The sequence below is a fragment of the Lontra canadensis genome, unplaced genomic scaffold, assembly GCF_010015895.1.
Source record: "Lontra canadensis isolate GAN:19392208 unplaced genomic scaffold, GSC_riverotter_1.0 scaffold16, whole genome shotgun sequence".
Classification (NCBI taxonomy): Eukaryota; Metazoa; Chordata; class Mammalia; order Carnivora; family Mustelidae; genus Lontra; species Lontra canadensis.
In genome coordinates this window covers 6,953,222-6,966,453 of record NW_022631010.1, presented here as the reverse complement: position 1 = coordinate 6,966,453, position 13,232 = coordinate 6,953,222, and the positions used below count along the sequence as shown (strand labels likewise).

The 13,232-nt window shown below is 43.6% G+C and overlaps 1 protein-coding gene across 3 annotated transcripts in view; it reads right to left on the bottom strand.

The window, feature by feature from the left end:
- ATRN (attractin) overlaps window positions 1–13,232 on the bottom strand; it is a 153,065-nt gene that overhangs the window by 62,711 nt on the left and 77,122 nt on the right. For all 3 annotated transcript variants that reach the window (XM_032859078.1, XM_032859076.1, XM_032859077.1), the window contains exons 12-18: window positions 11,215–11,435; window positions 8,888–9,009; window positions 7,922–8,060; window positions 6,111–6,301; window positions 5,610–5,829; window positions 4,200–4,385; window positions 2,921–3,154 (exon numbers count right to left, since the gene is read on the bottom strand). In XM_032859078.1, the coding sequence (XP_032714969.1) occupies window positions 2,921–3,154; window positions 4,200–4,385; window positions 5,610–5,829; window positions 6,111–6,301; window positions 7,922–8,060; window positions 8,888–9,009; window positions 11,215–11,435 (1,313 nt within the window). The remainder of the gene's footprint in view (window positions 1–2,920; window positions 3,155–4,199; window positions 4,386–5,609; window positions 5,830–6,110; window positions 6,302–7,921; window positions 8,061–8,887; window positions 9,010–11,214; window positions 11,436–13,232) is intronic.

Below are 13,232 nucleotides of genomic sequence, written 5' to 3'. Positions count from 1 at the left end.
GGATCGAGCCCCCCATCGGGCTCTCTGCTCAGCAGGGAGCCTGCTTCCCCCTCTCCCTGTCTCTCTGCCTGCTTGTGATCTCTCTCTCTCTCTGTCAAATACATAAGTAAAACTTTAAAAAAAAATGGGCAAAGAATTCAAAAAGACATTCCTCCAGAGAAGACACAGATGGCCTTCAGATGCTCGACTTCATCAGTCATTAAAGAAATGCAAATCAAAACCAGAGATACCATTTCTCACACACTACAACATGTATCAAAAAACAAAAACAAAAACAAAGTCCCCCAAACCAAAAAAATAACAGATACAAGTACTGATGAGCACGTGGAGAAGTCTCAATCTTTTCAGGCTGGCCAGGGAGGGTGAGACATGGCACCGCTACTTCAGAAAACCCCGTGCCCATTACTACTCATGTCTACCCCCGGCCTAGGTTGATCGCTGAGCTCTTTTTTGTCTCCGCGTGTTTGCTCTTTTTGTGTGTTTGCTCTTTTTTGGACGTCTCACATAAATGGTATCATACACCATGCAGTCTTTGCGTGGGCCTGCCTTTACATAGCAGGCTTTTGAGGCTCATCGGTGTCGCAGACTACACTACTCCATTCACCCCTTTTATCGCTTAGCAGTGTCCATCATATGAACGTATCACATCATGTTTTTCCATTCGCCACTTGACAGGCACTGGGTTGTTTCCATTTTTGTCTATTATGAATAATGCTTCTATAAGCATTCACTGCAAGTTTCTGCGTGGACATATGTTTTCAATTCTCCTGGGCATATACTGGGCCATATGAGAACTCTATGTTTAACTTTTTGAGAAAGTGCCAAACTGTTTTCCAAAGTGGCCACACCAGCTTACTTTCCTTCCAGCCATGTGTGAGGGTTCCAATTTCTCGAATGTTGTTGAGCATCTTTTCTTGTGCTTATTGGCCATTTGTGTATCTTCTTTGGAGAAATGTCTATTTCAGTCTTTTACCCACTTCTTAATTGGGTTGTCTTTTTACTGTTGAGTTTTAAGAGTTCTTTACATATTCTGGACATTAGACTCTTACCAGATACTGAATATGGTTTGCAAATATTTTCTCCCACTCTGTGGGTTGCCATTTCACCTCATATAGTCTTGATATTAATAAAAATGCACAGACTTAAATACTTCATGAGTTAAACTAGTAGATTAGAAACAGAATGATAGATCCTCTGACATCTTAGAGAGGAAAAAAGAGAACACAGAAAATTTAATTGTTTGGAGGGAAAAGACCGGTTTCTTATTTTACATTTCCCTGCTCTGCTTCCTTTTCTGAGAAAGATTTCTTTACATCCTTTGTCCACTTTTTCTACTGAGCTGACAGCGCTTTCTTCTGGAGGGCAGAGGTTTGCATACTCAGGATGATAATCACTTATTATACACACGGCAGCTATGTTCCCCCACCCTGTCTCTTGCCTTTTACCATTGCTCCCCATGGTCTTTCCCTTACAGACGTCCCCACAAAGAGCCTTATTCTTGGTGGCACTATCAGACTCCTGGAGATCTTCCTACCCACTAACCTCCCGGGGGTCTTTGCACCTGCCTAACCATCCCCCTCCCCGGTATTCTGCAGACCCTTCGGCATATTCCTGAGTATTTACTGAAAGTCTGAATCAAAGGCCAATCTCTCAGGGCAGCATCCCCAGCAGGGATAGAGTCAGGCTTTAGGCCAACTCACGGTCTATTCCTTCTGGCACCAACCACTGGAAGAAAGGAGGAGAAGGGAGCAGAGGGAGAGTAGGACGAGGGAAGGAGGGAGAGGAGGCAGACAGGCTTAATTTTCCTCTTGCCAAAAGGGATAGGGACCTTTTCCCCTCTCCCTATTCTTAGAGTTTTTCAAGAAAAACCTGTATTTACAAATCCTGTCTGTTTCTTTGATATGTATATTATGTAAATCTTTTTTAAAAATACCTCAATAAACCTCTTGTCAGCACAACAGTCCAGGAATGTTTTCTTTAAGGGCCTGGGAGCCATCACTTTGAAATGTAAACATCAAGGAAGGCAGCACTCTATATCCCTGCCACTTTGGGAATTCAGTCTGGGTGCCTTTGTGCCAAAGTGTAACCACCTGATTGCCATAAAGATACAGGATTTTTTTTTTTTTTTTTTTTTTTTTTGGATAAAGACAATTAACTAACACAGGTGGCCACCCCAATTACCAAGTAAATTCAGGATAAACTATGAACGACAGTACAGCAAACGGTGCTGTCAAATCCTCTCATATGAGGACAAGTTATCATTCATCTTCAAAACATTTATGTAATGGATTGTATATGCCTGGCTATTTAAAAGGGTGAGATTTCTCTCTGTCTTTGCAGTCTCATTAGTGGGTTGCCTGTAGGGTGCACAACAGTTTGATGGTTTGATGCTTTTCAAAATAAAACTGTTTTCCTTTTTTTCTACATTTGTGGAGAGGAACTTCTGGGTTGGTGGTTTTGTTTTTCATTTTCCCCTAACGGCTGCCATAATGTATTTTTCAGTAAAAAGCAAACTACAGAACAATACATATTAATCCTATACACCACAGTACTTTCTATTTTTAAAATAGACAGTGTCTATATTAAACCATTAGAAGTTTTTACTTCTCTGAAGAACTGGAGAAGAATTCCAGTTTTTATTTTATCTACATCTGCAATATTTGTTCATAACAAACATACTTCAATACTTTTACAGTGAAAGCAAAACACCACACTTGAACTTCTGTGTTTTCATGAACTGACATTAAAAATATTTTTCATGCAAAAAATGTGTATATTTTTCATGCAAAACTATTTCTTCTAAAATGCTCTGTTACATTTTTTTCCCCTAAAGCAAATTCATATAAATAATGTAGCTTTCAAAGTTTTAGTCTTTGTAAATAAGTAGAACACTTGATTTTGGATACACAAGGCATCTTACCTGGACAATGAATGAAAGACCAGTTGTATCTGCTGTCCTCCAGGCACATGCTGGCATTGAGAAGGGGCTGTGGGTAGGAATTCCCGGCAGGGGCCTGAGAAGGCATCTTCACTGGTCCTTTATAGGAGCCCTCTATGCATTTGCCTTTGCCAGTGTTGCTGGGATCAGTGCACCAGCCGCAGCCTGGCTGCTCCAGGCAATGGCTGCAGGTACAATAGCCTGAACAATTTTCAGCTGTAAAAGAACACAAGTTACAGTCCACTACAGCATGCCACTTTGAATTCATTATATCTAAATTACCTTTTCAAAAAGCTTTTTAAGGGGCGCCTGGGTGGCTCAGTGGGTTAAAGCCTCTGCCTTCGGCTCAGGTCATGGTCCCAGTATCCTGGGATCAAGCCCCACATCGGGCTCTCTGCTTAGCGGGGAACCTGCCTCCTCCTCTCTCTCTCTGCCCGCCTCTCTGCCTACTTGTGATCTGTGTCAAATAAATAAATAAAATCTTAAAAAAAAAAAGGCTTTTTAAAATTAATTAATTAATTTATTTAAGTACTCTCTACACCCAATGTGGAGCTTGAGCTCACAACCTTGAGATCAAGAGATGCATGCTCTTCTGACTGGGACACCCAGCCACCCCTAAATTACCTTTTATTTAAACAGACTATTCTGTCAAAAATTCCTATTCTAAGGGGATTTCTTAAATGACACAAAAAATTTAAAGGGCCCAATAGCTTGCCCAACATAGAACAGGGGCTCCTCCCCTCCTCTGTCAATCCTAAGATGTGGAGGCAGAAGGGACCTTAGCGGCCATCTACCAGAAAGCACTTATTTCACGAATCAGGAGAGGAAGATGTGGAGACATTACATGGCTTGAGCAATTCGATGCTGAAGCTGGGCAAGCTGTTTCTGTACTCCATGCCCTGTCCCACAGGGCTTGATTCTTCTTCTTCTTCTTTTTTTTTAAAGATTTGTTTATTTGAGACAGAGAGAAAGAAAGAGAGAACGAGTTGGGGGAGGGGCAGAGGGAGAGAATCTCAAGCAGGCTCCCTACTGATCATGGAGGCCGACATGGGGTGCCATCTCACGACCCCAAAATTATGCTCACATCTGAAATCAAGAGCCAGACGCTTAACCAACGGGGGGTGGGGGGGGGCAGCTGCCCCACCAGTGCTGGACTGTGTGCAAAGGTTCTCCTCTCCTCAGGCAGTCTCCGGTCTTGTCCCTAAAAGGCTGAGAGATTGACAGCACGACCCCCCAGCAGGAGCTGCACTCTTCCACTTACGGGGGCAGCTGCTCATGGTGTACCACTCCATACACTGGCCGAAAGGGAAGGAGGCCACGTAGGCGTTGGAGTCCACGCACTGCTTCATGTTGCTGCACCACATGCACTCAGAGCTGCCACTGGTGCATTCCCCGCATGCTGTCCGCAGGGCACACGGCGTCCGGCACTGCTTGGCACTGTGGTTTGCTAGGAAGCAAATCCAACACAGACACTTAGTGCTCCTGCTACGCTGGCCAAGGTCAAAGGCTTTTTGGGATGGGTTGTGACCCACTAGTAGGTCATGAAATCAAATCAGGGGGCTACAGTTAATGTAGGAGAAAACTGAAAACCAGATACTGGGCTGGTCAAGTATATCCACATAGGAGAAAAAACCCTTTCTCTCTCTTTTCAAAGAGCATTAAGGACAGACATGAGGGAACAAGCGAATCTTCCCAGAAGCATAGCAGTTCTAAAGCTCCTTGCGGTATATGGGACTCAAGATGACCTTTAGGGGTTTTACGACCCACCTGAACATGAAAACTTGTTATCTTTGTATATCTGGGGGCAAGAGGGACCACAGCATGCATTAAATGCACCAAAGCATTCAGTACCCAAAATGGCTGAAATGCTCCCCTACAGGAAGCTTAGAAACCATATTTTAAGAGGATTCTTTCAGGGCTATGAATTCTTTTCTCCACCCTTGTACTCCTCGGACGACTTGGAATACCTTCCTAAAATGAAACACAATGTCAATGGCATACAGCCTCCCAAGAAGTGCGCACAAAATTCCGCCTACTTCAAGTGAGTCCCTCTGTAGGCTATGATGCTTGTCTTGGCTTGTCTGCGTGCTGCAGATGCTGCCTGTGCCTGCCCACGGGAGGCCTGAAGGCAGCCCACAGGGGAGCTGTGAACCTGAGAAGCAACTCAGCGCCTGCCCTCAGACCCTCCCACAGCGCTAGCGCCGATCAGGACAGCTTCTGCTTTCTGTCCTATGACTGCTCTCCCCATTTTTCTCCCCATTGACGCTTTCTGTCTACTGTCCCTTGAAGTGACCTGCTTGCTTTTCTGACCTTTTCTTTGCATTTTTTGTTCCTGCTTCCACAGCGTTTCTCTGCCAACCTTAAGGACATTTGCCTTTCAGAGCAATTCTCAGTACTTCGTATGGTCAGCAAACCCATCAATCTCACGTTAATTAGAATGTTAGGTTCTTAGAGTAGTGTTAGTTTTTTTGTTTATGCTTCTGGCTCATACTATTCACAGCCAGAGACTGTTTCCTTCCACTTCTAAGTTCTGCGCTATACTCCGCTTCATATGCTTGGAATCAATACTCCATCTGTTTTTCGTGACTATCTCACACCTCTGAATATCGCACACACCTCCTACGGTCTCTCAGTGAACTTCCACTGACAAGTCCTTCACCCACAGACTCACCAGGCCTCTCACAGACACTGCCATTGAGTGGGTTGATGCAGGTTGCAGCCTTCAAGCCCCGAGTACTGGGCTCTGACAAGATCCCACAGAATCCAGCATCACTGGGCTCAGATGGCATCCACTGTAGCAAAGTATTTGTGAATGGGGACATATCTTCCCAGCACCAGTAGGACACGTTGATCTTCCGAAGGCCAACCCATGGGGTTAAGGTGAGCTTGGACTACAGGCATAAGAGATGTAGCTTTGAATACAAGCATTGTCTTGACCAAAAAAACCTTCTAGGTAAAAACCACCAAGTTATATATACCCCAACAGACAAAGGAAAACCTCCCCATCCAATTCAACCACAGCAGATTAGGACAGACTGTCTTCTTACTCCCTCAACTACACTCATGCACTAGGTACTCCGCCTGCCGGGCATACCACCACAGGGAAGCTGCTTGGGTGCGTTCAGTACAAGTGTGGGTACCAGAAGCTTCGGTTTTGAGGATGTGAACTCACCATGCTCTGTGATGACTGCATTATCCGCAGCTGTTTAAGGACGAATTCTACCTTCTTCTGGGTTGTAAGAGAAGCCAAAAAGGCATTGTGGTTCCTACAGGACAATTTAGCATTGTCATAATTCTCCTTGGCAGTAGTAATTTTCAAACAGGAGTTTCCAACCAAATGCCAGCCAATGCCACAGATATTTTCTTTTGTGAAGGGAGGAGGGAAAAAAAATAGAGTTTTAGAAATCACACAAAACTACCACATTACCAGTTCAAATGACCAGAAACCTAAAAGGTTTCAGTGATTTGAATTCCGCAGTACCTCACCAGGATGTGGTGAGGGCATCCAACACATAACTAAGGACTGATGCAGAATACAATAATGTTAGACTTCACCAGTCCTGCTTCCTGGATCTCAATATTCTAAGGTCAATTGCTCTATATCTTGGAGGAAAAAAAATCTTAGGTGCCAGTGCTAGATTTTTAAGCCCCCTTTTGAAGAATAATTAGAAACAAGACCAAAATCCTAAGAACAGAGCAATGAATATGCAGATAGAAAGGGTCGGGAAGAAAACTAGAGGATAGAAATGAGTCGGTGAGTGAACAAGACGATGGTCTTCAAAGGTGCATTGTTTCACATCAAGTGGAAGGTAAAATCAAGGGTACAAAACTTCCTGAAAGTGAGGTTTCTGGAAAGATCCTTTTTAGAAAAAAAGACAAAAAACAAAAAACCCTAAGTGATACAGGTGCAGCAAATAGGGTAAGACTGTAATCTGCTCCTGTGTTCACCCTGTACCCACCCAGCTCAGCTCTGTGTCCCGAGCTTCAGAAGTTCTCTATGCTTCCTGGAAGACAGGGAACAAGCAAGGCAACTTTGCCAGAACTGAGTAACCTGGACACACCACCAATGATGCCTGTGACTGGTCATTGAGGCAAGTGGAACATGCCCCAGAAAAGGGGTCATTTAAGAGCAAACAAGGTGTGCTCTTTCAAGTGTGGCATCAGTGTCACTACTCATTAAAATGCAGATTCTGGGGCTCCACCCCCAATATGCACCAGAACCTGAGTCCTGACAAGACCCTCTGGTACTCTGTAGTACACTGAAGTCGGATACAATGAGGTAAAGAACACGCAGCTCACACTCGTGCAAGCCAAATCCAGTACTCTCAAAGGACCCTGAGAAGGGGCCTGGCAGACCCTGCTGCTGTGTGCGTGCTTCGGAAGCTGTGCAGAACCATTGATGTCCCCCTTCTTGGAAATCCTGGGTGAGCAAATATATCACAGAACTTCTGCTGTGGCTGGCTGGCCTGAGGCCCTCAACTCTTCGTCCTCAATCTCAGCTGCCATAAATTGAGGTGTTCAGGACTGGAGAGCGCCTCAGGGGGTTGCTGGTGAGAAAACCATCTCCCCTCCTTCTTGTCAGTAGGTGCTAACAGCCTGATCCCAGTGGCAAGAAGCGTCCTTCACCAAGTGGCACACAGACCGGCTGCCAAGACTGCTGCTTTCGATTGCTAGGTGACCAGAGCAGAGGTAAGCAGGGACAATGGAGCAGGCTCAATGACATGGAGCCAAGCTGTCATTCCATTCTCCAGAGCAGCAGATAATGCTTTACTTTATTTCAAAGGACAGGAGCAGCAAATGCTTAAGAATTGTACTTTCATTTAAAAAAAATAACCACAATAGTGGAATGGGGGAATGAATGGATAAAAAGTTTGTTCCCTCTCTTGGGTGCAGTCTAGGCTGCACAGTATTGGGGGTGGGGATGTGTGTTTGTGTGTGAAGTCTCTGGACCCACAGACACCCAGATGCCCCTATAAGGCCTACCGGGCAGAGCGATGCACTCCTGATTGCGGGGCTCCCACTGGCAGTTCTGGTCCAGGGCACAGCTCCTACAGCTGGTCTTCTTGTTACAGTAGTACATGGGGTTATCCTTGGGACAATTCTCGTATCTGGAAATGGAGATCTAGAACACAGCAGACAAAAGCTTTTCTCTTAATCCACGGACAGAACTCATGGTAAGGACAGGGTACTAAAATCAACAAAATCTAATTGAGGAAGCAAACTGCAAATAAAGACATAAGATGCAGGTGAGGCGGCCCTCTGGTGGAAAGAGTGTGCTGAAATCTTTCGCACAGGACATGTCCTGACCCAGCAAGGAGGCAAGGCGCTCTTTTAAACACCATGCTTTCACCTGCTCAGCTGTGAAATGGGGGTGTTCAACCTGCCGCTTTTCAAATGCCTCCTGAACAGTCTAAAACTCTCATACTTTATGAACTGCTTTACAGAATAAACTGTCAAAAACTACAGAGGCGGAGTCACTGTATCTTTTTCTGTCCTATCACCCAAGTAAAAAAATCATAAATGGTGAGCATAAATTACACTGAGCCATGATATAACACAAGACAAGGAGATTTCATTAAGTTGCCTGACTCACCTTCAGTCTCAAGTCCTAACTTGCTCCCCAAAGCTTGCACAAGTAGAGTGAGCTCACCATGACAAGCCTCTCACCAAGAATCGAGGACCTAGCTAGAGCCATGCCTAGGGAGTGGGGAGTACACAGAATAACAGTCCTACTTTCTTCTAAGACATGACACACCAATCCTGTGGCTAGCAAGACCTTCGAAATTAGGATATATATAGCATCCCTTCCTAAAAGAAAGCCTGAAACTACACTGGAGGTTTTGAAAAATACCTCTGGGCCAGTATTTGTGTGACACACACCATAATCTCACCCCTGACCCGCCCTGGGGCTTCTTCATCCACTGAAACCCTTGAGAAGCAGTCCCTGACCTGGCCTTCTGTGCAGCTGTGGTTCACGGGGACACAATGGTCACTGCACCAGTGACAGTCATTGGTGTTGGCTGTGCAGCTGTAACAATCCGTGTGCTGGTCACATCTGTCGTGGTCAAGAGCTATGAAAAGAAGAAGAACTCATCAACTGTGACAGTTTCGTCTTAGAAAAGTCACAGGCCAATAGCCGCTATTGAGCACAACCTGAGACTAAGGTTTGAAAAAAAACCAATGTAACAAGGGTTGGGAAGTTAAAAAAGAAGAAAAACTGGCAGGAAAATATATCGGTGTGTTCAGGTTAAAATAGTATTTGGAAATAAATAAACAGTTTGAAAAAACACTATTTTGTGAGAAGCCTGGGTGGCTCAGTCGTTAAACATCTGCCTTTGGCTCAGGTCATGATCTCAAGGTCCTGGGATCGAGCCCTGCTTTGGGCTCCCAGACTCAACAGGAAGTTTGCTTCTCCCTCTCCCACTCCCCCAGCTTGAGTTCCCTCTCGCTGTCAGATAAATAAGTAAAAATTAAAAAAAAAAAAAAAAAAGAGAGAGAACAGTATTTTGTAAACTTCCATGCCCCCACCAAGAGTACACTAGAGGGAAAAACAAAGATAGGTTAATTTAATTCAACAACAATGAGATATAAGGGAAGTAGGTCTGGTTCTTTGAATACTTCTCTTTCCAAGGAAAGAAAGCAATTAGTGATATAATGAACACCAAGAGTGCCCAAGAGGCAAACAAAGTAATGCAGAAGACCAAGCCACTGCTCTAGCTACAAATGCAAAGCTAATCTGGACAGAGGAAGGAGGCAGCACCACAGAACCCCAAAAGAGACACTAGGCTGAGCTACAATTTATACATGTATGTAAGTCTAAGAGTGCAAATGTGAGAACTTTTGGGCTACTACAGACCTTTTATGTCTCCTACTGACCCTAGACAGGTCAAGGTCAGCAAAAAGAAAGAGGCTGCACAACCATACTGCTTGATCTACTGATACACTTACGGACATGGCACATGGCTGAACCCATGGACAAGACAGCCAGCCCCCCACTCCGCCACACACACAAAGCATGCGCCTTAGATTACTCTACCTCTCCTGTCACCACCACAAGGACTGGGCCCACAGAGAAAGCAGAGTGACCAAAGATGCAACATCTGAGATGAGTTCATAGCAAAGAGGTTTATATTGAACCACCTACGGTAATCAAACATTGCTTCCTATACTCTTGCACATTTAATTTGAACTTTTAAAATTTGGTTTAAGAAGAAAAAAAACAATTTCATGAATTTTATTCATTTGAAGAGACAGTGTAGATACTGTCTATCCCTACCAGGTTCTGGTCCCCTTAGTTCTCCACCACTCATTGGAAAGTTGTCTGGATGCCCTTTGGGGATCTATGATCATCTTACTTTGGAGCATTCCAGCAGAGTGAAAGCTGACTTTATCTACCATAACCCTCAAGGTAACTTGCTACATACAACTCTTAACAGTTAAGAAATTCAGCCAACATTCTTTAAAATAATTGAAGTGAACAAATATTTTGCAGAGACTTTTTTTAAAAAAGGATTTCTTAGTTCTTACATCACCGTATTACACTGTGCTACATGTCACAGCAAAAACATAAGCAGCTAAGTAGGCAAGATGAAGAAAGCTTAGAAAACATAAGTGGTGGTTCTAGAAGCCAGCACCACTGGTCACACTCAGCAACTCTCTGTCTTGCTATCACTGCTGTGCCCAACTAGAGAAGCTAGAAAAGAATACTTTGCAAAGACAGCAACTCTACCTCTATTCTTTATCTACTCCAACATAGCTTTTCCAGGTTGGCCCTCTTAATCTCACCCTTAGCGTAAGAACTGCAGAATCCAGTAAGGTCGCCACCAGTCTCATGTAATTCTTAATTTAAATTAATGAAAGTTTAAAATTCATCAGTCACACCAGTCTCATTTCAAGTGTCTCTGGCTAGTAGCTCCCATACTGGGACAACGCATAATAATACATTTCCATTATCACAAAAAGGTCCTACTGTATTGTATCGCCAAAACCAACTGCCAGGCTTAGGAGCTGGTATACAAACTCTATGCAATGCCAAGGAGGTTTTGTCTCCATCATTCACAGACAGCTTCTCGGAGCCACATGGCATGTTCCCATCCACTGTAAAGAGGTTTACAAAACTATTTTCAAACACCCATAAAGCTTGTGCACCAGTTATTACCAAACCATTTTAGATAATAAAATGAACATTAAAAATGCATATGTGCTAGATACCGTCATAATTCAGATAAAATGAGATTTCCAATTAATTAAATTTTAAGAAAAGGAAAAAAACATACTTCTTTTGGAAAAACATTCTGATTTTAACTTTTCTTCTTGTGCTTCAGTGGCCAATTCCCAGGAGATACACTGAGATGACCCCGTATCCCACACACACCGGATGCCAGGTCCTGCTGCCAGACAAGCAGCTTCACTCCTGTGTGCTCCACACTGTTCTGAGGTAAATACGAGGGTGTCACTGAGGAGGAGACTATTGAAACCACCAAATACATACATGGTGCTAAAAGGGGGGGAAAAAAAAGGAGAGTAGTTTACTGAAGGTTTCTATATACAAGGTTTCTATATATGCTTTTTATAATCTTCAGATGAAATGTCCCCAAAGGTCCATCAATTCAGGATGTGATGTGAGTAAACTATGGTACCTCCACACAATGAACACAGCAGTTGGCAGATGTAAAAAGGAATGAGGACAATTTCTACATTCTGCTATGTGGTGTGGGAAAAAAATGAAATGCAGAGAAAAGTATATATTGGATGCAACCATTTATCTAGTGAGGGAAGAAGGAAAACACACACACACACACACACACACACACACAAAATATCATTTTTCATTTTAAAAACCGTAACAACAGGGTGCCTGGGTGGTACAGTCGGTTAAGCAAACTCTTGGTTTCGGCCCAGGTCATGATCTCAGAGTTGTGAGATCAAGCTCCACATCGGGCTCTGCACTTAGCATGGTGTCTGGTTGGGACTCTCTCACCCTCTCCCTCTGTCCTTCCTCCCCCCTCAAATAAATAAATCTTTAAAAATTACAAATATAAAAACAAGAAAGCAAAAAAGTTTCTCTTTAACTTCTCTTCTTAAAAGGGCTAGAAACAATGACCAACCTAGTAGCAATAAATATGACTAGTACATAGATTGCGATATCTAAAAACCATTCTTTCCCCTAACCTTCAGAAAAAAACCACATAGGACTCTTTAAAGGCAACCTCTAGGAAGTCAGATTTAAAAATAAAAACAAGAAAAAACAGGGGCACCTGGGTGGCTTAGTCGTTAAGCGTCTGCCTTTGGCTCAGGTCATGATCCCGGGGTCCTGGGATCAAGCCCCACATCGGGCTCCCTGCTTTGCAGGAACCTGCATCTCCCTCTCCCTCTCCCCCTGCTTGTTCCCTCTCTCGCTCTGTGTGTGTGTGTGTGTGTGTGTGTGTGTGTGTGTCAAATAAATAAATAAATAAAATCTTTAAAAAAAAAAAAAAACGAAAAAAACAACTAGGGAGAAAAAAATCAGCAGTGGTACATTAGGGAGACAGACTACAGAATTAGTCAAGGCAAGACACTAAACAAACAGTAATAACAACCCCCAGTGGCAATGGTGGGAGAATCAGAATCCACACCTGATATTACCTAAAAGGTTTGGTTTTCAACAAAATGTTACAGTACATACAGAGTCACCTGCATGGCTCAGTGGGTTAAGTGTCTGCTTTCAGCTCAGGTCATGATCCCAGGGTCCTGGAATCAAGTCCCACACTGGCTACCTGCTCAGTGGGGAGCCTGCTTCTCCTGCTACCTCTGCTGTACCCTGGCTTGTGCTCTGTCTCTCTCTCTCTCTCTCTCTCTCTCTCAAATAAGTAAATACATAAAATCTTAAAAACAAACAAAAAGGGGTGTCTGGGTGGCTCAGTGGGCTAAAGCCTCTGCCTTCAGCTCAGGTCATGATCCCAGGGTCCTGGGATCAAGCCCCGCATCGGGCTCTCTGCTCATCAGGGAGCCTGCTTCCCCCTCTCTCTCTGCCTGCCTCTCTGCCTACTTGTGATTTCTGTCAAATAAATAAAATCTTAAAAATAAATAAATAAATAATTGTATAATCTGAAGAAAAGAAATGAAAAAATATCAAAGAAAATGAAAAGAGAAAATGCTTCAGAGATTTGCAGGACACTGTCAAGTATCCAACATAAACATAATGGGAGTCTCAGAAGGAAAGAAGTGAGAGAGAGCAGAAAACACACTTAAAGAAGTAATAGCTGAAAACTCCCCAAATTTGGTGAAAATGATTACTTTACACACCCATCCATAA